The sequence below is a fragment of the Chelonoidis abingdonii genome, chromosome 10, assembly GCF_003597395.2.
Source record: "Chelonoidis abingdonii isolate Lonesome George chromosome 10, CheloAbing_2.0, whole genome shotgun sequence".
Classification (NCBI taxonomy): Eukaryota; Metazoa; Chordata; order Testudines; family Testudinidae; genus Chelonoidis; species Chelonoidis abingdonii.
Genome location: NC_133778.1, coordinates 524,731 through 547,657, shown reverse-complemented (window position 1 = coordinate 547,657; position 22,927 = coordinate 524,731). Strand labels below are relative to the sequence as shown.

The window sequence follows — 22,927 nt, the reverse complement described above, 5'->3', positions numbered from 1 at the left end:
AAACTCTCAGTGAGGTCTGTTGTAGATGCAGCCTGCTGATCTAAGAGCAAAAGTTGAGCAAATAATCGTTGTAACTGTAATGGAATTATTCGAACCTAAATGTTCAAAAAAAAAAAAAAAAAAAGGGGTTCAGGAAGCAACTTCAAAACCAGTACTTTAAATAAAATGAATTAGGATTTAGCACAGAAATGAGAATAAGCCACTATTAACCCAGGAGCACTTATGTTCTAATTATAACTTGGCCTACTTAACAATTCCATAAACATGGACACATCTTTCCAAAATCTATATAATTGTTCATCCTTAAGTATCTCTGAGAAATTTAAATTCATTATTTCAATGGTGGTAAACTAATATACAGAAAGAAAAATAATTAACTTACATTTAATCTATCATAATATAAACATTAATTTTCTTTTGTATTTTGCACATTTTAGTACCTCAAAAAAAACAAAAGAACATGGCCTTAGGAGATTTAATTAAATCATAGCTAGGACAGCTACCTATTGTAGCTTTGATTTACAAAAACACTCACTTCACCAACAACTTGCTTCTATCACTTTAAACAGAGAATACAGAAACAAAATCTGTGTTCCAAAGCTAGTAAGCATTTTAAAAATAAAAATTAGGCACCATCCTGTAATGTCTTGTGCGTAGGTAGACCACTACATCTGCAAAGCTCCAGAAAGATGCCGCAGTCCCACAAACAAGAAGTCACATTGGAGCCTTATTTAGTAAAAAAGAAAATATGGAACCGTATTGTAGAAGTTTTGGGCCTGCTCTTGCTCCAACTGAAGTCAGAAGGACTTTTGCTACTGGATTCTATGGGAGTAGGATCAAGATCTATAATATTACTGCAAAATAACTGGTGCACCGGCTTTCACCAGTGCACAAAACAGAACGCATTGACAAACCAAACTCTTGCCTTCACATAAATTATATTTCCCAGTGTGGTCAAAAATTGTGTTCCCTCTTGATCCAAACCCTCATTTTTCTGAATCAACCTACAGCAGAGGATAATAAGAGTAGATTTTAACACCTTTACATCTGGTTTATTGATATCTTCCAGAGAACCAAGTTCTTCAGGGCCTAGGGAAAACAGTGCTTCTGTAATGGAAAACGAAACATGACTTTAAAATAAAGAAGCTTTACATTCATATGCATCGTATTTTAGTTTATTTGTATGAAAAGTTATCATGCTGTCCTGCTAGCAATCAAAAACATACCAGGAAGTCCTTAAGTATCTTAAAAAGTTTATTCCTGAAAGACATTTTCACTTTTTTTGTACCGATTTATTTCCCCCCATCTAAATTAAATACCAATATTAAGAAACATACAAATGGTTAGATGTCCTGAAGCATTGCTTCTTCATAAGTTAATGGTTATGTGAAAAGAGAATAAGAGGCAATGGTCAAAGTGAAACTGCATCCTATTTTAAATAAGAAGTTATAAGCACATTTGTGTCTCTATGATGTGAATTATACATTAAATAGCTAGACGTGATATATGTCTTTTTGCAGAAGTGAGAGAGAATAACTTTATGGACCACCTGCTCTTTGTTTTCATCTTGCCTGCTACAGCTTATCTAGAGTGAACAGTGCTTTTGAAATTGGCTTTCCATTAGTAATGTTTTATAAATAACTGACAACTGTCAATGCAGAATTTCTAGTAAAATATTGTTAATATGACATGTTGCTGGTAGAGGCAAAAGCAGGGACTTCTGCTCTTTTGGACATTCAGAGAGCTTTCTACGGTTTTGACTGGACTTTCTCTCTGTTCTGATTGGTTATTTACTCCCAATCCTACCCTCCCTCCACAGTCTCTCCACCTCAGCTTTACTCCATATCTGCCCCTCTTCTTTCCTGCCCTTCCCTTCTCTTTTATTCAGCATATCCCTTCTTAAATGAACCCCACCCCACCCCAAAAAGGGGGGAAAACATGGAACACAGTGTTTGTTGCCATCACATCTTTCACTCTGCTAGTGCGTTCTACTCCTCCCTCCACCCTTAGTCTGTCCGGTCTATTTAGCTTGACAGCTCTTTGGCAGGAAGGACTGCCTTCTTCTCTGGTTTCAGAGTAGCAGCCGTGTTAGTCTGTATCCGCAAAAAGAACAGGAGTACTTGTACTCCTGTCTTCTCTGTGTTTGTACAATGGCTGGCACAATGGGGCCTCACTCTTGGTTGGCCCATAGGCACTACTGTAATAAACATGGTTAATTTAAAAGTTACTTTAGAAAGTCATATTTTAAGATACAGTACCTCTAAATTCTGGCGTGAAATGCAAAGTCTGGAGAAGGGAATTGAGGTAGCAGGTCCCACCCTGATTTTTGATACCACTTAATTTGGTGAACTCCCTTGGAGCGGGAGGCTCGGTATCTTTGGACTTTGATTTCTTCCCTTTTCCACATTGATTATTTGACACAAAGGAAAAGTTCTCTTCAAATAAGTCTCCAAACATTGTGAAGCCACAGTATAGTCCTTCAGAGATCCAACATAAATCACCATTTAGCACAAAATCTACAACATTAACTGATTATGCAGTACATGCTAATTTAATCTGGAGCTTAGTATTTCCCAAGTTCTTAGCCTGGGCCTAACTATGTCACCAACAAAATCACTAAAGACTCCATTCTATCTAGTCATCTATTGTAAATCACAAATATCAACTTTTAGCCATAAATCAAGATAATCTTAAAGTTTTTATTGTTTTTGTACTTTTTAATGTCCACAGATTTCGGTTCCTGGACCTTTTGTAATTTTATTCCAATCTTAGCGACCAAAACCTTGTCTATACACAAACTTGCACCAAGATATCAGCTTTTATTTATGCTGTTGCAGTTTAGTTTCAAGTCTGTACATGGACACTTATTGTGGAATAAAAAACACCCTATTTTGATTTTGGTAAAAACAGGGCACGTCTTCCAAAACAAGAGGATCCATGCGCAGACTTGTAACCAAATAACAAACGGTATCAGTTAAAACCAAGTTTCAGAATAGCAGCCGTGTGTGGTGCTTGAAAGTGTGTGTTCAGACAGCGCCAAGACAATGTAATCGGGCTTGGCAGAATATGATTTTTTATTTTTGTTACAGTTCCGACAGAGATCATCATTTAAAGTCCCCTCCCCCATTTTTATCTCTTTTGTGCTTACGGCTGCACAGAATCACGGGTTTTAACAAGCACTTTCCCCGGTTTTTGCGGGGCGACGTGTTCATTCACAGTTGCAGGGCCGTAGGGGAGGGAGGCCTGAAATCCCCCGCCGCAGCCCAGCCACGACACAATCCCCGCGCCGCGCCGGGCAGGCAGGACGCAAAGTCCCCGCGGAGAGGGGTCTGGTCCCCGGGCCGCGCAAGGGAAGGCGCACCACAGGCCTCCCCCGCGACGTGACGGGGTGCGTACCAGCCCCTCCCCCCCGAGCTGCCGCTTCCCCAGCGTGGGGGGCCCCCCCCTCCCCGCCCGCCCGCCCGCCCGCCCGCGGCAGGGGGCTCCGAGGCGGGAGTCCCCAACCCCGCTCACCGCTCACTGCCGGGATGTGGAGCCACGCTTGCGCTGACACCAGCACCGCCGCCAGCTCGCCGCCGCCATGGTTGTTTTGGCTCCCTTGTCAGCCGGTGCCCGAGGGGCCCGATGGGAGTTGGAGTCTTTCCCTGGGCGCCCGCACCGCCGCCTCCCGCAGCCCGGACTACAACTCCCACAAGTCACCAGGCCACGCGTCGGCCGGAGTCCGCGGCCACCAACCAACCCTCGGCGTCCGCTAGGGAAACTGTCGGTGGCCCCGCAGCACCCTCGGTAGCGGCATATGACCGGAAGCGTCGCGCGCAAGGCCCTCTGGGAGGTGTAGTTAACTAGGAGTGGGTGCCGCAAGGCCCTCTGGGAGGTGTAGTTGCCTGGGAACAGTTACCGCATTCTCTCCTGGGAGATGTAGTCTCTCTAGGGAAAGCTGGCTTCTCTCTGAGAATTAACCTCATGAGGAAAAAATTCCAAAAATGTGGTACAAAGACTCCTAAAATGCCACCCATCCCTTCTCATCACAGGCGAAGGCAGGCACAGGCTGTCCCCCCACACCAAACCCTTATCATCATTCCCTAAATAAATTCTCATAGGCCCCAGGTCTGTGTCTCCCCCAGCCGTTGAAACTAGTATGTATCAAACACACCTGTCGCCAAATCCTGCAGTGTTATCCTGAGTCTTGTGATATTTATTGATTTCCTTAACAACTCAGTTCCTGGAGTTGGGAGGTTGCAGTGGAATCTCATCTCCCCCTGCCAGCCCCTCCACGCTCCCCCCACCTCTCCAAAAAAAGGCAGTGGGAGAGTTTTCTAGCACTTGAGGTTGGAGGCACAGCTTGAAAGCGAGAAGGCAAATAAAATGACACAATGTTTGTTTATTTTTAAATAATGTTTTTTAATCCAATCTCATGATTTTGGGACACCTATCTCACAGTTTTTCAGTGCATGGGGTTGGCAATAATGTGCTCTGTGTTGTACAATGTGCTCTGTGCTGTACAAAATGCAGGAATAAAGATGGTCCCTGCTCCAAAGAGGTTATAATGCTGAAGGAGTTTGCAGTGTAGAATCTTCGACTTACTAGCAAAGGCTATTCCAAAACAATCCACAGTGCATGAAAAATACTTCGGTTGAACCAAAATGGGGCTCTCCCTCTGTCATTTTCATACCTTTTTGAGTGTGGATTGGGATGTTATTCCTGCAAGCCTTCAAGCATCTGTGGCAGAAACTCTGAGCCTGTCTTGAAAATGGTCCAGTGGCCTCTTTAAAACTATATTGCAGGAGTCGGCAACCTTTCAGAAGTGCTGTGCCGAGTCTTCATTTAATCACTCTAATTTAAGGTTTTGCGTGCCACTAATACATTTTAACATCTTTAGAAGGTCTCTTTCTATAAGTCTATAATATATATCTAAACTATTGTTGCATGTAAAGTAAATAAGGTTTTTAAAATGTTTAAGAAACTTCATTTAAAATTAAATTAAAATGCAGAGCCCCCTAGACTAGTGGCCAGGACCTGGGCAGTGTGAGTGCCACTGAAAATGAGTTCACGTGCTGCCTTCGGCACACGTGCCATAGGTTGTCTACCCCTGCTATACTGCATTGGATCAGGATTAGGGAAAACCTATCTAAAATTATCTCATCCTTCCCAGAGACTAATTTACTGTTGAGGGAGTGAAATAAATTGAAGATCATTAATGGAGCACTGCACAACTTAATGGCAGATAATTTAAAAAAGCAAGCCTGTGGAATGTGTCACTTTCTGCTGTCAGAAGCCACTATCTTTCCTGAGGAGAGCTTGGATGTCATCACTCCTCTTAGGAACAATGGGAGGCAGTGCCCATTCTCAAAGAGGGCTTACTTAAGGACACTTGCAACCTCATTTGATTGGGAACAATAGGACAAAACAGCCAAATGGAAGTCTCTTTAGAAAAACATTATTTATCAACCTCCCCTGAAGGGCAAATTTCAGTTAGGAAGGATAACAGCAAAAATTACTATTAACCTTTTAAAAAAAATCTTCCAACTGCAGCAATACATGAGATCTCAATGAGCTATACCTAAATAGGAAGTTTGGTGAGCCTGTGTTATTTTTTACTATGATCAACTGAGGCAAAAAAGATTGTCTGCTCTCTCCTCCCAACATCAAAACACCTCCCTCAAGCAGTGCTGCTTCCATTATTAGACCCAACCCCTTAAGCAATACGGCACAGCAAAACAATTCTCCTTCCCTTAAAATAATGCTTACTCTTCCTATCACCCATGCTGCCCCTACCTATTTGTTCCTCTCCTGCTAGCACAGGGGGCCTGGGCCTCCCGGCTCCTCCACTCACCCCTTGGCCCCTGTGTGTCCTACCCTATTCTTAAAATAGCAGCAGCTCAGAGGCTGCTCCAAGCCCCTCCAGGCCCAGTCAGTGGACTCCTTTGCCTGCTGAAAATCTGCCAGTTCCCAAAGCTGTTCCAACTCTCCTATTGTGTTGCAGGAACTGTTATCCCTGGACTCCTCTACTCAGCACTGCCCAAGAGGAAGAAATGACCAAACATCTCAGGGTCAAGTGAAACCCACAGATTCCTGATATAAGCAGAGTCTGAATGAGCTCTCCTCTGACATCTAGTGGTGAGCTGTGGAAAAGACTTCAGGAGCTGATCTCATTTGCATGGACACACCTCCCCTGACTACCTAGGTGCTCAGCATGATAGGATTGCTTGCCCAAATGATCACTTGTGGCTGAAGTTGGACCCCAAAGGTTATTATCTTTGTTGTGTGAACCGAGGGCAGCAGAACTGTACCTGACATACCCTGATAGAAGGACTCACCCTGAACAGAATGGCACTCGCTAGACAGGGTACATGGGTTCCAAAGCCCAGTGAGCTGAGAGAGGGAGGGGTTCTTGTTAAAGATACTGTTTGATACCTCTTATTTTCATGATATAATAAAAGGGTTAGTTTAGACTCAATTAGGAGTCTTGTTATATGCTGCAGAGCTGAAATTACTGGTACCTAGATATAAGTATTAGACCTACCTTGGGATAGTGGCTCTATTGCAAGAGACTGCCCAGTATGTACCAGCTGTTAGGCTCTCCCACTAAAAGCTGAAATTGCTGAGAGCTGTATTAAAGGGGGGGCTCTGAAGTTATCTTGGTGAGTGGCTAGCCAGGTGGCTGGTGGAGAGGAATGGCAAGTGACCAGCAGGGTGGCTGGTGAAGCGGTGTGGCAAGTGGCCAGCAGGGCGGCTGGTAGAGAGAGTCAGAGCAGAGCCCTGCAGAGATGCGTGGCAATCAGCCATTGGGGTGACAAGCGAGTGCCAGAGCAGCTCACTCTGGAGTGTGAAAGTTGCTTCCTGACTCCCCCCCTTCCACACAGGGTGGGAGGTGAACTCTGCAGATGAACCTCTGAACTTTGGGGCTGCACTGGCCAAGGACAGCAACTGTGAGCGGAGTGCAGAGAAGGGATGGGCACGTTAAAGGAACTTTTGGGTTTCTGGGAGAAGTATTGCCTCTTAGAGACACCCAGGGGGTGGTGTGTAATTGTCCCAGGTCACTGGATGGGGGCTTGAGCTGGTTTTGTGTTGTATTATTGAAAAGGAATGCCTAGATACTGAACCTGGCCCTAGTTGCTGCTGGCTTTACCTGGCAGAAGGATTACATCTAGAACTAAGAAGGATGACAGGAAGTCTCACTAAAGCAGTATTAATCCAGTACATTGGAACTGTGGTCACCATAGGGAAAGAGGATGTCCCAGTGTGCATGAGGCCATATGGCAGCATCCACTATTCCCAGCCATGTTCCCAGTAACTTGGGTGCTATAGGATAGCTGGCAAGATCTTCTGTGAATGTACCATCACAAACATAGTTTGGCACAGTAATAAGGGAAGAGAACAACCCCATGCATTAGAATGGGTGAAAATCTTCTGTTCAAACTTTTTGTTGATGAAAAAATTGGCATTTGGACTAAATGAAATTTGTGGTATCTACTTTCCATGGAAAATTTTAATTTTGTCAGAAAACCAAATGCTCAAAAAGAGAAATATTTCATCCAAAACACAAAATATGACAAGATGGCTTTGTAGCCATAGTGCCTAATGGGAGTTGCAGTTGAGTTTCCTCATGTCCCCATTTTCTCTATAAGTGGGGCTCTCCAGCCAGACTACATCTCTCAAGATGCACTAGCTCCCCTCTCCAAGAGAGAACCCTGATGCATTATGGGAGATGTAGTCTGACCTGAGACCCTGGCCTACAGAGGAGAATGGGTGCACCAAAATTAAAACTTCTATGGAGGTACTGAGGCAGTACTCTCTAATTAGAATATTTCTGTTTTGGGACAAAAAACTTGAGTTTTAGATTTTTTTCATAGAAAAGTATAAATTTTCCACAGAAATAAACTCCATTTTCTGATTGGACTACCCAAAAGTTCATAGAAACATAGAAATGTAAGGCTAGAAAGGACCTTGAGAAGTCATCTAATCCATTCTTCCATGCAGAGGCAGCGCCAATTATACCTAAACCATCCCTGACAGGTGTTTGTCCAGCGCGTTCTTAAAAACCTCCAATGACAGATTACACAACCTCCCTTGGAAGCCTATTTCAAAGTTTAATTATCCATATAGATAGAAAGCTTTTTCTAATGTCTAACCTGAATCTGCCTGCAGATTAAGTCCATTACTTCTTGTCCTACCATCAATGGGCCTGGAGAACAATTGATCACCATTCTCTTTATAACAGCCCTTAACATAATTTGACAACTGTTGTCTAGCCCCCGCCCTCCAGTCTTCTTTTCTCAAGACTAAAATACCAAATTTTCTTAACCTTTCACATAGATCTGCTTCTCTAAACCTTTTTATAATTTTTGTTGTTCTCCTCTGGACTTTCTCCAATTTGTCCACATCTTAAAGTGTGGTGCCCAAAACTAGGCACAATTATCCAGCAGAGGCATCATCAATACTCTCCAAGTATAGTGGGACAATTACCTCCCATGTCTTACATACCCTGGAATGATATTAGTCTTTTTTCACAACTGTATCACATTGTTGGTTCATATTCAATTTGAGATCCACTACGACCCCTAGATCTTTTTCAGCAGTACTACTGTCTAACCACTTATTTTCCATTTTATATTTGTGCATTTGATTTATCCTTCCTAAGTGTAGTACTTTGCATTTGACTTTATTGAATTTCATTTTGTTGATTAAAAGCCAATTCTCCAATTTGTCAAGGTCTTTTGAATTCTAATCCTGTTCCCCAAAATGGTTGCAACCTCTCCCAGCTTGGTCTCATCCACAAATTTTATAAGCATACTTGTCTTCTCCATTATTCAAATCATTAAAGAAAATATTGAATAATACCAAACCCAGAACAGACCCTTAGACGACACTGCTAGATAGGTAGGTGACAAATCTGAGGAACTGTCACAGATTGAAGTATCACAAGAGGAGGTTTTGGAATTAATTGATAAACTCAACCTTAACAGTCATGGACCAGATGGCATTCACGCAAGAGTTCTGAAAGAACTCAAATGTGAAGTTGCAGAACTATTAACTAAGGTTTGTAACCTGTCCTTTAAATCGGCTTCGGTACTCAATGACTGGAAATTAGCTAATGTAACGCCAATATTTAAAAAGGGCTCCAGAGATGATCCCGGCAATTACAGACCGGTAAGTCTAATGTCAGTACCGGTCAAATTAATCGAAACAATAGTTAAGAATAAAATTGTCAGACACACAGAAAAACAAACTGTGAGCAATTGTCAACGATGGTTTCTGTAAAGGGGAAATCGTGTCTTACTAAATCTATTAGAGTTCTTTGAGGCAGCAAATTTGACAAGGGACCAGTGAAATAGTGTACTTGATTCCAGAGAGCCTTGACAAGGTCCCTCACAAAGGTCTTACATAAATTAAGCTGTCATGGGATGAAGGGAAGGTATCCTTTTATGGATTGAAAACTGGATTACAGGAACAAGTGGTAGGAATTCAATGTTTAAATTCTCAGAATTGGAGAGTGGTAACTATGGTGTCCCAAGGGTCGTCCTAAGACCAATCCTATTCAAACTTATTCATAAATGATCTGCGAGAAAGGAGGTGAGTGGCAAATTTGCCAGATGATACTAAACTGTCAAGATAGTTAAGACAAAGCAGATTGTGAGAACTCAAAAAGATCTCACACAACTATTGTGGATAAATGCTAAAGTAAATCACATTGAAAAAATAACCCCAACTACACATACAATATGATGGGGGCTAATTAGCTACAACAAGTCAGGAAAAAGGATCTTGGAGTCATCGGGGATAGTTCTCTTGAAGATGTCTCGCAGTGTGCAGAGGCGGTTTCAAAAAAGGTAAACATGATGTTATAATCATTTAAATTTAAGAGGATAGAGAATAAGACTAGAATATTTATTGCCCTTATATAAACCATGGTACTCCACGTCTCAACTACTGTGTACAGATGTGGTCTCCTCACCTCACAAAAAGACTATACTGGCCTGAAAAAGGTTCAGAAAGGCCAACTAATTAATTAGGGGGTTTGGAGAGGGTCCCATATGAGAAGATTAAAGAGGGCATAGGCCTCTTCAGCTTGGAAAGAGGGAGACTAAAGGGGGATATATTTAGAGGTATATAAAATTCCTGAGTGATGTGGAGAAAAGTGGATAAGGAAAAGTTATTTTATTATTCCCATATACTTAAGAAACTAGGGTTCACCAAATGAAATTAAGAGCAGCAGGTTTGAAACAAATAAAGGAAGTTTCTTCTTCAAGCAGCGCCACAGGTCAACTTGTGGAACTCCTTACCTGAGGAGGTTGTGAAGGCTAGGACTATAACAGGGTTTAAAAGAGAACTGGATAAATTCATGGTGGTTAAGTCCATAAATGGCTATTAGCCAGGATGGGTAAGGAATGGTGTCCTTAGCCTCTGTTTGAACTTTATCTGTAAACACCACCATAAGCACTTTGATGCAAATTCCAGAAATATTTTCAAGCGCATACTTCTGTAATCATTCATAAGGTCAATTTGGCCATCCCTCTAACAGCTTTAAAATCTCCTCTGGCCATCATTATCTGGAAACAAACTAGATCTAATAATCATTAACTAGATGATACGGAGAACGCAGCAGAAGCCAACAGTTATAAATCTTTGTATTTGCTCCTGAAATTAGTCAAGGAGGAAGGTTTATTCAGGTTTTAAGTTCCAACAGGAAGATGGCGACTGCCCTTCTCCTTTGCTATCAGCATGCTGCATGGATGCTTCTCCTGATGATCACTGGCTTTTCAGAAGGTGGGAAGCTGGTAGTTGTTCCCATGGATGGAAGCCACTGGCTCAGCATGCGTCAAGTAGTGGAAAAGCTCAGTCAGAGAGGACATGAAGTGGTGGTTGTTATACCTCAAGTAAGTTGGCAGTTGGGAATAACAAAGAACTGTACAGTGAAAACATATCCAGTACCTTATACAAAGGAACGTCTAGATGCAAGCTTACAGACATATATTGATGCTCATCTAGCAGGACAACCATTTCCATTTAATGTTCTATCAATATATAACTCTTCAGCAGCAGTTTTCAATCTGCTATTCGGTCACTGTAAGAGTTTATTTAACCAGAAGGAACTGATGCAATATCTGAAACAAAGTGACTTTGATGTTCTCCTCACAGATCCCATTTCTCTTTGTGGAGCACTAGTTGCTAATTATTTTTCACTCCCATCTGTGTTCTTCATGCGAGGATTACCATGCAATTTACATTACAAATCAAATCGATGTCCAGATCCTTCCTCTTATGCCCCAAGAATTTTTTCAGTGAACTCAGACTACATGACATTTTCCCAACGATTGAAAAATGTTTTAATTGACTCTGTAGAATTCTTCTATTGCAATGGTTTCTATGCACATGGTCTAAGCTTTGCCTCTGAGGTTCTGCAAAGAGATGTGACACTGTTGGATCTTCTGAGTTCTGGATCCATTTGGCTGATGAGATATGACTTTGTGTTTGAGTATCCCAGACCAGTGATGCCCAACATGGTCTTTATTGGAGGCATAAACTGCCGTGAGAGAAAAGCTCTGCATGAGGTATGGTGTTCTTTTTTACTCTTCACAACAAACATTGACAAATGCAGTGCTCTGAAGTGACATGAATGAAATATTAGTAAATAGTATATGAACATTTAGTGGCACTGACTGCTTTGGGGGAATTTTTTAACTATTCTTTGGCAGACTCTTTCCACCGATTGATATGGAATTCATACTTCTCTTGGCATGGGCACATAACTTCCATTTAAATTGCTAAGATTCCTCCAAGCATATCAAGGAGAAAAAAAACACTGTCTTTCCACAAGCTCTAAAACTGAACTATAGTCCTCAGTACAGTCCTGAAATAGTTCTGGCTTCATTTGTATCATTTCAGGCTTAAAATTCTTCAGTTTAACAAAAGTTTTTAAAAAAATCTTAGAATCTCATCTGGTTTTTATTCTGTTCTCAAACACCATAACATTGTTTCGGTCACATGCATGCATCATATGTTTCCCGTCATGGAATGTCCATGTTACTTTTTAGATCACAATGAGAGCCAAATGTCAATTTGAGTTGGAAGATAATTAGCCTGGAAGAGTAGATTTTTAGAGATATACAGATGAGCAAAGTTCAGTTAAGACTACATTTTTATCCTTTGTGTTTCCTTTATCAGACAATTTTTCTGATGTTTGGTCTGCAGTATTTTTTAAAACCTTGAATAATTTTTCCATGCTACTATGTAACTTGTAGAACAGTAGGTGGAATTGGGCATCTGTTCTCTGACACAAAGCAACAGGAAATTTATTGCATTTCCAGATGCCCTTTAGTGTCTGGAAAAGTTACTGAAATACTTATAGAGACAATGTGGGAGAGATAATATATTTTATTGGCCCAACTTCTGTTGGTGAGAGAGACAAGCTATCAAGCTTACACAGAGCTTTTCTTGAGGTCTGGGATACAAAGTCTAAATACAAAGTAGAACAGATTGTTTTGCATAAGCACCTTTCCCAAACCAGAAGTAGAGCTCTTGGAAGCTTGTCTGTCTCACCAACAGAAGTTGGGCCAATAAAATATATTACTTCACCTACCTTCTGTCTCTAATATTCTCGGACCAACACAGCTACAAAACACTGCATATATGACATACTTTATAATAGTGATGTGATTTGTTACCTTGCATTACAATCTCTTTGGGACCAATGTGTTTCTCTAAACTTTTCTAACCCTTTTCTTATTTCACGTGCAATATTTAGTCATTTAGGACTTGATGAAAAAGACCACTGAAGTCACTGAGACTCTTTTCCATTGACTTTAATGGCCTTTGGATCAGACTCATAAGAGATGCAGCATCCTGTACTTCTGATCCTTCACCTCCTTAGGGCAGAGTATACAGTTAAGGAGCTGTTGGATGAACCTGGGAAATTAATAACAGGTCCACACTGGTCAAATTCCTGCATCAAGGTCTATGTTTGTAAAATTAAAGTCTGGCTAGAGATAGTAAGCATCTCTGTTGCTACTTCTCATATATCCATGTCAATGAAGAAGTTTCAAAGAAAGACAATGGCCAAATCCTCAGCTGCAATAAATCAGCATAGCTCCATTGACTTCAACTGAGCAATGCAGATTTACATCAGCTGAGAATTTGGCCCATATATTAAGATGCATGAATAGACAAATATTAAAGTACAAGATTATATTTTATACTTTGGAAATGATAATGTACCACAGTTCTTTTGGAACAGCTTAGTGTTCAAAGCCAAATTGCAAAATTACTGCAAATACTTACATTAAAGCTATAAGACACAGAAAGGATAAAGATGACAAGTTTCAGTTCCCTCCCACACATCTTCATTTTGTGCACCACCATAACAATTTTGTTTTGTTTTGAAATATAAAACTTGTTTTAAAGGATTTTGTCTCACTGTGTGAATTGTTATATTTTAAAAGCAAACTGGAAAATAAATTCTATCACATGCAACCATAAAGTCTCAGAGCATGAGTCATCAGCTGGGTTTGAATGCTGGATCTTAGGATCTTTCATACAGACCTCCACCACTTGAGCTACAGGAGCAAATATTCTCCTTTATGTGGACGCGTCACCTAAGGACTTAGCTGCATAACCTATTGACAATGCCTTATGCTAGAGATTAATAGAATGTTAGAGATCAGGAAACCTGGTTTCTCTTCCTAGCTTTAATGGTGAGAGGTAGGATAGCCAAAGGACATAGATTTGGCACATTCATTTTGCAAGGTAATGTGGCTGAGTAGCTAAGACTTGGATCTACCGTACAAGAGACCTGGGTTTCTTTGCTAGAAGTGCTCTTGTGCAACCTCTCAGTTCTTTTATTTGTAAATGGTATATGTTTGTGTGTGCAGCGAGGTGCTAAGTCTTGACCACCAACTAGGGTATGAAGCCTTGGTCAGTAAATAAGGCCTATGAAGTGCACAGAAATATCAACAGCAGTCAGAACAACAGAAAGCAGGATTCATGAATTCTGAGCTGTCTGAACAGTGCATCCCCATGCACTGAAGAGCTTCTTTCTATCCCTGAACAACATTGCCTGCTTTTGCAGTGCAGCAGAAATGGCAGCCTATTCCTGCTGAAACGCAATATGTTCCTCAAATCCAGTATGTCCCCCAGGCAGCGCTTCCTAACCATTGGATTAGCATAAGCACGGCCACATATGTGGGACATTCCAAAATCGCACACCCCCCCCATACCAGGGACACTGCAATAACTCCACCCCATTCCACTATTTCCCCCTGTTTAGAACAAGCAGGGAGCCTCCTGTTATCACATACCTTGTTTAAAGAGGCCATTAGGTGTGCCCTTTTCACTTGTACCTGTTGCACTGCCTATTTTGTAAACCTCATGTGGTACAAATAGCTTTGCATGATCTTTTCATGTTTGGGTGATAATTTGGTTATAGGTGTGATATATTGAAAACTGTGTTATAATTACAGTCTCTCACTTTAATGTAAGGGGTTTCCTGGTCCTGCTTGCAGGCTAGAGGGCTCTGTAGGAAAGCATGAGATCTGGGTCTTCAACTGTGGGCCTGCAAAGAGCCAGGCTACAGCAAGGTGGGTGAGTTGTGCCTCTCTGCCTTAGGGAGCAACCTGCTTTGTCTCTCTGTTTTGGTGCTTGTGTATAAGAGTTCTAGATTCTAAGAAATAAAGTAGTGTTATCTTGCAACCTTCCAGAAATATAAAAACACAAAATACTCTAACTATTCTCTGTGTGTGTGTGTGTCGGATGACCAGATAGCAAGTGTGAATAATCGGGACAGGGGGTGGGGTGGGGGAGTATTAGGCATCTATATAAGAAAAAGCCCCGAGTATTGGGATGTCCTTATAAAATCAGGACTCTGGTCACCCTAGTGTCATGAACATAACAATAGGATTATAATTTAATAATTGTTCATGAACTCCAGAGTTCTTCAAATAACGGTTCTTATGAGCCCAGACCTAATACAAATAGAGGATAAAAAAATCCAGGGAACTTCCTGAAATGATGCAGGAAGAAAACAGTTTTTCTAGACTCACATAAAACCTTCTGCAGATGCATCATGGGCCTGGGGCTCCATGGACCTGGTACAGCTAGACAGGGAGCAGGCAGAGCTTGATGAGAGAACATAATTCTCCTTTAAACCTGCAGGGATATTCAGGTACATGATAATGCTGAAGGTATGCATTGTTACACTGCTTTCCACTCTGTGCTGTGAATAGAGTGGCAATGCCACTCACCCAGAAGGCCTACCCCTCCATGTGATCCCCTTCCCCACCATGCATACAAAGTCACATTGGTGTGGAGAGGATGGTGTGCTCTTCAAAATGGCATCCCCAATTCATGATACAGGAGAAACCCATGTCTAGTTTAATCTCAACACTGGACAGGAGACAAATCTTAGAAAAGAAGGACTGTCCGGTTTAGAAATGAAGAAGTGACCTGCCTAGCCACGATACCCCTTCCTTGAAGTCTTTTGTAGCAACCATCGGTAAGAAGCTATGTGGGAGCTACGTTGCCAGGTTGGAGGCTGGCCTGAGGAATTGTATACAGAAACAGACTCCAAGCAAAATGCACACAGAAATCATGTAGATCTCTGGATGCCTCCAAATCTGGAGGGCCATGACTCCTGTTAGATCTGTCAGGCTCAAATAAGGTGATCTCACAGACAACAGCTCCAGAAATTGACAATCCTAGCATTTCTCAGCCCTTCCATTGTTTCCTGAGTATGGCACAATCCATTTCATTGTTAGCAATGCTACATTAATGCTCTTTCTCTTCTTGAAATATAGGGCCAGATCCTCATCTGGGGTACAACAGTGTAACTCCATTAACTTTAGTGAAACTGCTCATTTACCAGCTGAGGATTGTTATTCGTTAACTTACATACAGTATGTTCTTTCTTTATTGCCTGGTTTCCAAAAGTAATATTATAAAACCCAAACGAAATGTTTCATACATTCTGCTTTCAGCTAGTTTGCCATAGTTCAAAGTTCTAAGTGCATTTTTGTCTGGAACAGTTGAGTTCAGGACCCGGGATGACCAATATTCTGCATCTACATGGACTTTGCAGAGGACATCTCACATTCATTAACTTACCTGATGATTAAAGATAAACTCTGGTGGAAATTCATGAACTACTAAAAGTTCAGGAACAGATGAACCTCACTCAGCATGGAGTTATACAAGCTATGAAACAGATTAATCCAGATATGGAAAAATTTGGCCCAGTTTGGCCTCTAAAACTCAACTGTTGAAAAGAGAGCACTACCTTCACCTTTGCATTGTGTCTTTACTTGTAGGTAAAGCTGGTGAGGTTTTCCCCCCTACACAAAAATGGGACTTCATGAAACCCGTTTTTTTCCCCACAAGAGGTGAAAATATCATTTGACTAAACTATACAATTTTTCAATGGGAAATTTTGAATTTGAAATTTTTGTTTCCTCAGCTTAGGAAAAGTTATTGATAAAAATGAAATTTTGTTACTCAGTAACTTTTCCAAAGCTGGAAACATTTTGAAGGGTTTAGTGTGGAAAAAAGGTAAATTAGACATTGGTCATTCTATTGCATTGTTTGGGAAAAGGCAGGGGGAAGGAAAAAATTGTCAAAACAGTTTTGGTTTTTGAAAACTGAATCCAAATGAAAAGTCTGATTCAAAATAAAATTTTCATTTAATTTTTCACAATTTTCTGGAAAAAAAAGGAAAATTTCAAATGAAAAATTTGTCTGAATTTTTTTTTTTACAGGAAAAACCTGAGCAGTTCTAATTGTAGGCATACATCTATAACTTGATGCCTTGTAATGCACATGAAAATTTGGCCCTCCCAATTTTAATTACATCAGCATATTGTTTTCTCTCATTATCCGTTAGCAATTTTATGGCCTTCTACTGGGAACACCTCTGGGCTTATTCATAACAATGCACCATCCATTATGTACTGTGAAAACCTAACAGCTAACCTTAAAAGCTGCCATTAAGCACAGGTCTTAGTTTAAAAAAAATAATAATTAGCAATTAAGGCCATGTTGCAAGAGCAGTACAAAATGGTGCAAATATGTGAAGCATATTGCCTGGAAAAAAGTTATCTGTCTAGTTACATACTACAGTGATAGGGGAGCCATCTGTCTGAGCATCTTACTTCCCTCTATGAATCTTTCCTTCCAATCCCCACTGTGAAGGAGGGAAATATTATTCCCATATTACAGCTGGGGAACAAAGGCACAGAGAAAGTAAGTGACTTGCCCAACGTCACATGTAGACTCCAAGAAAGAGCAGGGAACTGAACACTTGTTTCCTGGCCTACACTCTACTTTAGCTCTGTTTTGAATGTCACCATCTGAGCCACTAGCACTGTTAGGAGTGCTTAGCGTTCTGGAGGGCACTTATCCAGGTGGGAATGGGGGCCTAGATAAGACATCCCGTACCCAATGTGCAAGCAGCTGCAGGCAGGGGTGCTGTAACAATTTGTATAGTGGGGGTTCTGAGAGCCATTGAACCAAACTGTAAACCCTGCATATGGTGGAAACCACTTCAAGTCAGGGAGTGCTGTGCTGGCGCCCCCCTCTCCCCCCAGCACTGTTAGTTCTAGCACCCCTGGTGCAGGACTATGCCCACAGGAACATATTCTATGAGTAGACTCCATTCAGCATGTTTAGAGATTTAGAGTCTGAGTGAAAGTCCACTGAAGCCAGTGGGTGTCTTTTTAGTGAGCTCAGTAGGCTTTGGATTAGGTCCTTTATGCCAGATCTTGTCCTCTGCTAACCTAACACCTACAGACATCACCATGGGTAGGGCATGTCCTTCCCCATAAGGTGAAGTCAGTTCAGCTCTGATGAATGTTTATCATTAGCTGAACATTAATACAATATGGATTTTCTAGGCAGTCCATGAACAAAGTTCACATTATTTCTTCAAGGCAAAGATCATGAAGTTGAACTAAGGAGACCAGCTAACTGGTAGGTCACCCTAGTCCATGAACTTGATCTTTAAACATCTGTAGAATTTCTGTAGTGAACATCTTAAAAATCCAAAGATCCTTCACCAGATGAAACTTCTGGTGGAGTTTGCCTTAGTGAAAATGGAACAAAGGCCTCGGGGTTTGACTCTCTAATAAAAAGATTTGGCTAATGCATCCTTTCTATAATATTAAACACTCATCAGTAGCAAAGAATAATCTGGAACATTTGAAAAATATGATAAATAAGAATTTCTGACTTTCTAATTAGAAGGAATTCTAATAACTCTGCATAGTTCAGATTCCAGGTGGATTGCTTAGGTCAGGAATACATACCACAGCAAAACTTTACCAAAGCCTGTGTAGCCAGAAGTGGCATTTGAGATGACTCCAAAGGTTTATAGCCCCTTTGACTACTCAGGGGAGTTTCTAACAGGTGGACAGATCCTCATCTGTAGTAAATTGTCATAGTTCCATGGGAGCTGTGCTATCTTACACCAGCTGAGGATCTGGCCCTGTGTTTAAGTCTCCATTCCCCTAACCGCCGTGGGTGCTGCACAGGCCCTCAGGGTAGGGCAGATTTAGGGTATTAGGTTCTCTTGTGGGCAGAGGTGAAAGTAAATTAAAGGACTTAACGGTATGCCAGAGTCCTGGGCAGGGGTGTGGCCTCAACTGGAAGAGGTGGGGCCTTTAAATCACCCCCTGAGCTACCAGCTGCAGAGGCAGCTGGGAGCCCTGGGGCAATTTAAAGGGCCTGGGGCTCTGGCTGCCACTACCACAGCAGTACTCTGGGTCTTTTAAATTGCTGACAGAGCCCTGCTGCTGCTATCCAGTGGGACTTGAGGCTCCAGTGGCGGGGGGCCCCTGGCCCTTTAAATTGCTGCCCGAGCCCCACTGCCTGAGCCGCAGGGTAGTGGCGGTAGGGCTTTCATGGGATTTAAAGGGCCAGGGGCCCCTGCCACTGTGGGGAGCCCCGGCCCTTTAGACCGCCACCTGAGCCCTGGAGTAGCAGCAGCAGGGCTCCGGGAGTGATTTAAAGAGCCTGGGGCTCCCCCGGACTCTGGCAGCATGGCTCAGGAGGCGATTTAAAGGGCCCTGGGTTCCAGCTGTTGCAGGGAGCTCAGGACCCTTTAAATCGCCAGCTTGGGGAAGCCTGTACCAGACCTTACCGGCTTACTTTGACCTCTGCTTGTGGGAGTTTCAAAAGCATCCTGTGGCCCCGACTCCTACAGGGCTGGGCAAACGGGGCCCACGCCCAGGGCACCGTAGCCAAGAGGCACCACAAGGGGCTCCGGCTTCCTGTGGCTGTGGCCGGGACTTGTCTGTTCTCCGGCACCTCCCCTGCGCTGGGCCAGTGGGCTTCTCCCCAACCCCCTGGTCCCTCCCTCGTTTGCTCCTCGGCTGGCCGAGGGCTCCGGCTCTGCCCCAGCCCCGGGGAACCCAGAGCGGTGTGTCCCACTGCCCTCAGTGGAGTGGAGCGGAGGAGAAAAACTTCCAGGTGAAGCAAAACTTCCAGGTGAGTGAGGGGTAGAGGGGAGGGAGGACTTAAAGTGACAGTGCACTCACTGTCTCTCAAACTTACACACACACACACAAACACACACACCACATACACCCTGTCTCTCACAGTCCCTCTACAGATTGTGTGTGTCTCTCTCGCTCACACACAGTTTCTCTCACACACAGACTGGCTCTCCCATCCACATATACTCTGCCTCTCACAGTCCCCCAACACAGATTGTCACACACACCCCAACACAAACTCTGTTACACAGTCCCCCAACTCACAGTCACACACACACACACTCCGGCTCTCACATATACACACACTCTGTCGCACAAACACGCAAACACGTATTATTATTGTTGTTATTACTGCTTTGTACTTTGTCAAAATGCTCGTGGTGAGTCAGGACTGGCTAGGGGTTGCAGAAGAGCAATGGGCTCTGGCAAGATGCAGGCCCCGTATGACAGCAGGTAGCCTGCCTTGAGCTGCAAGCCAAGCACCAGGCACCACAAGACACCGCAGCAGCACAGAAGTGTGGCAATATACCAAGCCACCCTTACTTCCGCTGACACTGGCCTAGGAATTTGCGAGTTGTAGCAGTTACTCATTGTAATGTTAGCTGATCAAAACATGACCAGGCAGATCACGGTTGCAACCACTGTTATATATTTGCAACAAATCATGTAGAAAACGTGGCGTGTAAGATGTCTATGGAAAGGTTATGATTTGCTGAATATGTTCATGCTATTTGTAGGAATGTATCATTTTTGTATTTGAAGTTATGAGTATTGGCTCTATGTCTGTATTTCAAATGTTTGCTCCTGGGATAACACCACAAGGTAGTTAGCCAGCACATCTTGAAGGGACTAGTGGTTCATCAAAGGACACTTAGCTCACAATGGACTATGGGAGATGCCCATTTACATTGAATGGACTTTCCGTATGAAGTATAGGTAATGGTCCGGAGGTGATGGGGTGGCGGGGAGCCCGTAGAAGCCACGGGTGATAGCGGGAGGGGGAGGGACAGGAGAGGCACCAAAATACAGGTTCACCCAAAGCACCATTTTCACTAAGGTCAGCCCTGAAACAGTCCCAGTGGCATAGTGACAGCAGGATTTATAGACTGTTATATTAGGACAGTGGTGATGTCGTACTGCCTGTCTATAAAATGCCTAGCACAGCGGTGTGCTTTAATAAGATGTGTAAATGGCAGTGATTGAGTAGGCTTGTTTTTAGAAAGAGAGATCACTAACATCAAGTACATTTATCATAAAACAAGGAATGACAATTCCTGCAGCTGCTAATTGATTGTGTGTGAATGAGGAGTACAGTAACTCCTCACTTAACGTCCTCCCGGTTAATGTTATTTAGTTGTTACATCACTGATCTAGTAGAGAACATGCTCATTTAAAGTTGTGCAATGCTCCCTTATAGCAGGAACCAGGGTGGGCTGGCAGCTGTCCAGCAGGCTATCAAGTGCCAGGAAGTTCAGGTGTCCCTCCCCCCACTGCCATGTGCAGCTCCTGCCCTCTGCCTTGGAGCTGCTCCCAGGAGACTCCTGCTTGCTGTGCAGGGGGGAGGGGGAGCGGGATGCTGATGTCAGGGTGTCCCCCTCCCCCTTTCATGTACCCCATCTCCACTGAGTGGGGGGGTGGGGGGAACACGACAGGGATCAGAACAGAGGGAGCTTGCTGGCAGCAGCTGTTGTTGCAACTTGCTTATCTACTTAAAAAGTCAGTGTACTTACAGTGGGGTCAACATACTTAAAGGGCCAATGTGTGCATCTCTCTCTCTGTATCACACTCACACACACATCCTTGTCGTGTTCCCCCCTTCCCCCCCCCCCGGCTCTGTGGAGATGGGGTACATGAGAGCGGGGAGGGGGACACCCTGACATCAGCATCCTGCTTCCCCCCCCCCCATCCCCTGCACAGCAAGCAGGAGTCTCCTGGGAGCAGCTCCAAGGCAGAGGACAGGAGCAGCACATGGCAGTGGGGGGAGGGACACCTGTGTGTCTCTGTCTCACACACATATATACCCCCCAGCAGTTTGGAAAGTGGAGGGAGTGGTGCGCTCCAGTGGGATAGCGTGGGGTCATCATCATGTTCATTTTCCACAGGGAATTGTTTGCAGCCACTGCAGTGTGTCTATTGTGTCTCCTCCCTCCATTCGTGCTGTCTTGTAGAGTGTGAGGCTACATTAATATCATGTTAACCTTAAGGGCTCAGCCGAGTGCTAGTTCATCACTTTGCAGCAAGGCATTCCCTGGGAAATATCCCACCCTCTTACTCTACCTCAACTAAGCTTCACAATAATTCATTGCTGTGTACAGTATTAAATTGTTTGTTTAAAACTTATACTCTGTGTGTATGTGTATATAATGTCTTTTGTCTGACAAAAAAAATTTCCCAGGAACCTAATCCCTCTATTTACACTAACTCTTATGGAGAAATTGGATTAATTTAACATTGTTTCACTTAAAGTAGCAGTTTTCAGGAACATAGCTACAACCTTAAGCGAGGAGTTACTGTAACGCTATTGAAGTGAGAGGGGTAACTGTGGTAAATTTCTGTTTTTATCTAGGATTGGTCTATACTAGCAACTTATGTCGGTGTCACTATGTCTCTCAGGGGTGTGGAAAAGCTCTCCTCTCAGTGAAGGTGACGTCTTCACTGACTGCATTGGTGTAGCTGTGCCACTGCAGCGCTGTAAGTGCAAACAAGCCCTTCCATTCCTCCAAGTTGAGCCATTTTATCTTCACTTCTCAATACTTATGCTTATTCCGGTTTTATCTTCAGATATCATATAGTGGCTTAAATGGGGCTAATTCACATGCTTATGTGCTTTGCCTGACCAGAGCCAAATATCACATATTCTTGCAGACCCACCAAGTGTCCTGTATCTTGTGTTACCTCCTGCAATCCCCCAGCCTAGGATGAATATCACAGACTCAGCCTGGCTGTAGGAAGGGCCTGCAGATGCTGTTATGTACCAGGATGTAGGAAGTCTGGCCTAGCAGTCAGAGCAGGAGTCAGGTCTTTTGGGCAGAGCATGTGTCCAGGCTTGGGAACAAAGCTAAGCACCAGAGTCAACTGCCAGTTACCAGAGCCCAGGGCCAAGCCAGAGTCAGGACCAGGAATCACAGCTGAAGGTCAGAGCTGAGGTCAGATATCAAATGCCAAAGCCAGGGTCAAGCTGGAGTCAGGGTTGGAAGTCAAAGCTGGGGGCAGAGCAAGGACTGGTCCCTGAGGATGGGAGGCGAGGCAAGGCAAGGATCAAGCACGATGGGAAGAGGAGCAAAGGCAGGAGCTGAGTGGCAACCAGTAACAGGGCAAGGTGTGGGAGGCAGGTACAACAGGAAACCGCCTTGATGCTCAGACAAACTTCCTGTTCCTCCTCCTGGCTCAAATAGTATAGTTGGACCAATTGGTGGAGCCGAGGGATCCTCCAATCAAAGCTCCTGTGGGTG

The 22,927-nt window shown here is 43.2% G+C and overlaps 2 protein-coding genes and 1 long non-coding RNA gene across 3 annotated transcripts in view; 1 reads left to right on the top strand and 2 right to left on the bottom strand.

Annotated features, from left to right (window-relative positions):
• Positions 1-6: 6 nt before the first annotated feature.
• On the bottom strand, positions 7-3,764 carry LOC116822452 (ubiquitin carboxyl-terminal hydrolase 40-like). Its single transcript, XM_075069855.1, has 4 exons — positions 3,514-3,764; positions 2,259-2,477; positions 1,009-1,107; positions 7-95 (listed from the first exon to the last, which is right to left on the bottom strand). The coding sequence occupies exons 2-4, from the start codon at positions 2,455-2,457 to the stop codon at positions 7-9; spliced, it is 387 nt and encodes a 128-aa protein (XP_074925956.1). The 5' UTR covers positions 2,458-2,477; positions 3,514-3,764.
• Positions 1,296-2,251, bottom strand: LOC142047374 (uncharacterized). Its single transcript, XR_012656608.1, has 2 exons — positions 1,753-2,251; positions 1,296-1,580 (listed from the first exon to the last, which is right to left on the bottom strand). It is a non-coding gene; the product is annotated as an uncharacterized LOC142047374 (long non-coding RNA).
• Positions 3,765-10,608: 6,844 nt separating the features above from the next.
• Positions 10,609-22,927, top strand: part of LOC116822449 (UDP-glucuronosyltransferase 1A3-like) — a 101,268-nt gene continuing 88,949 nt past the window's right edge. The window contains exon 1 of the mRNA XM_032776350.2: positions 10,609-11,552. Within this exon, the coding sequence (XP_032632241.1) occupies positions 10,692-11,552 (861 nt within the window). The 5' untranslated portion in view covers positions 10,609-10,691. The remainder of the gene's footprint in view (positions 11,553-22,927) is intronic.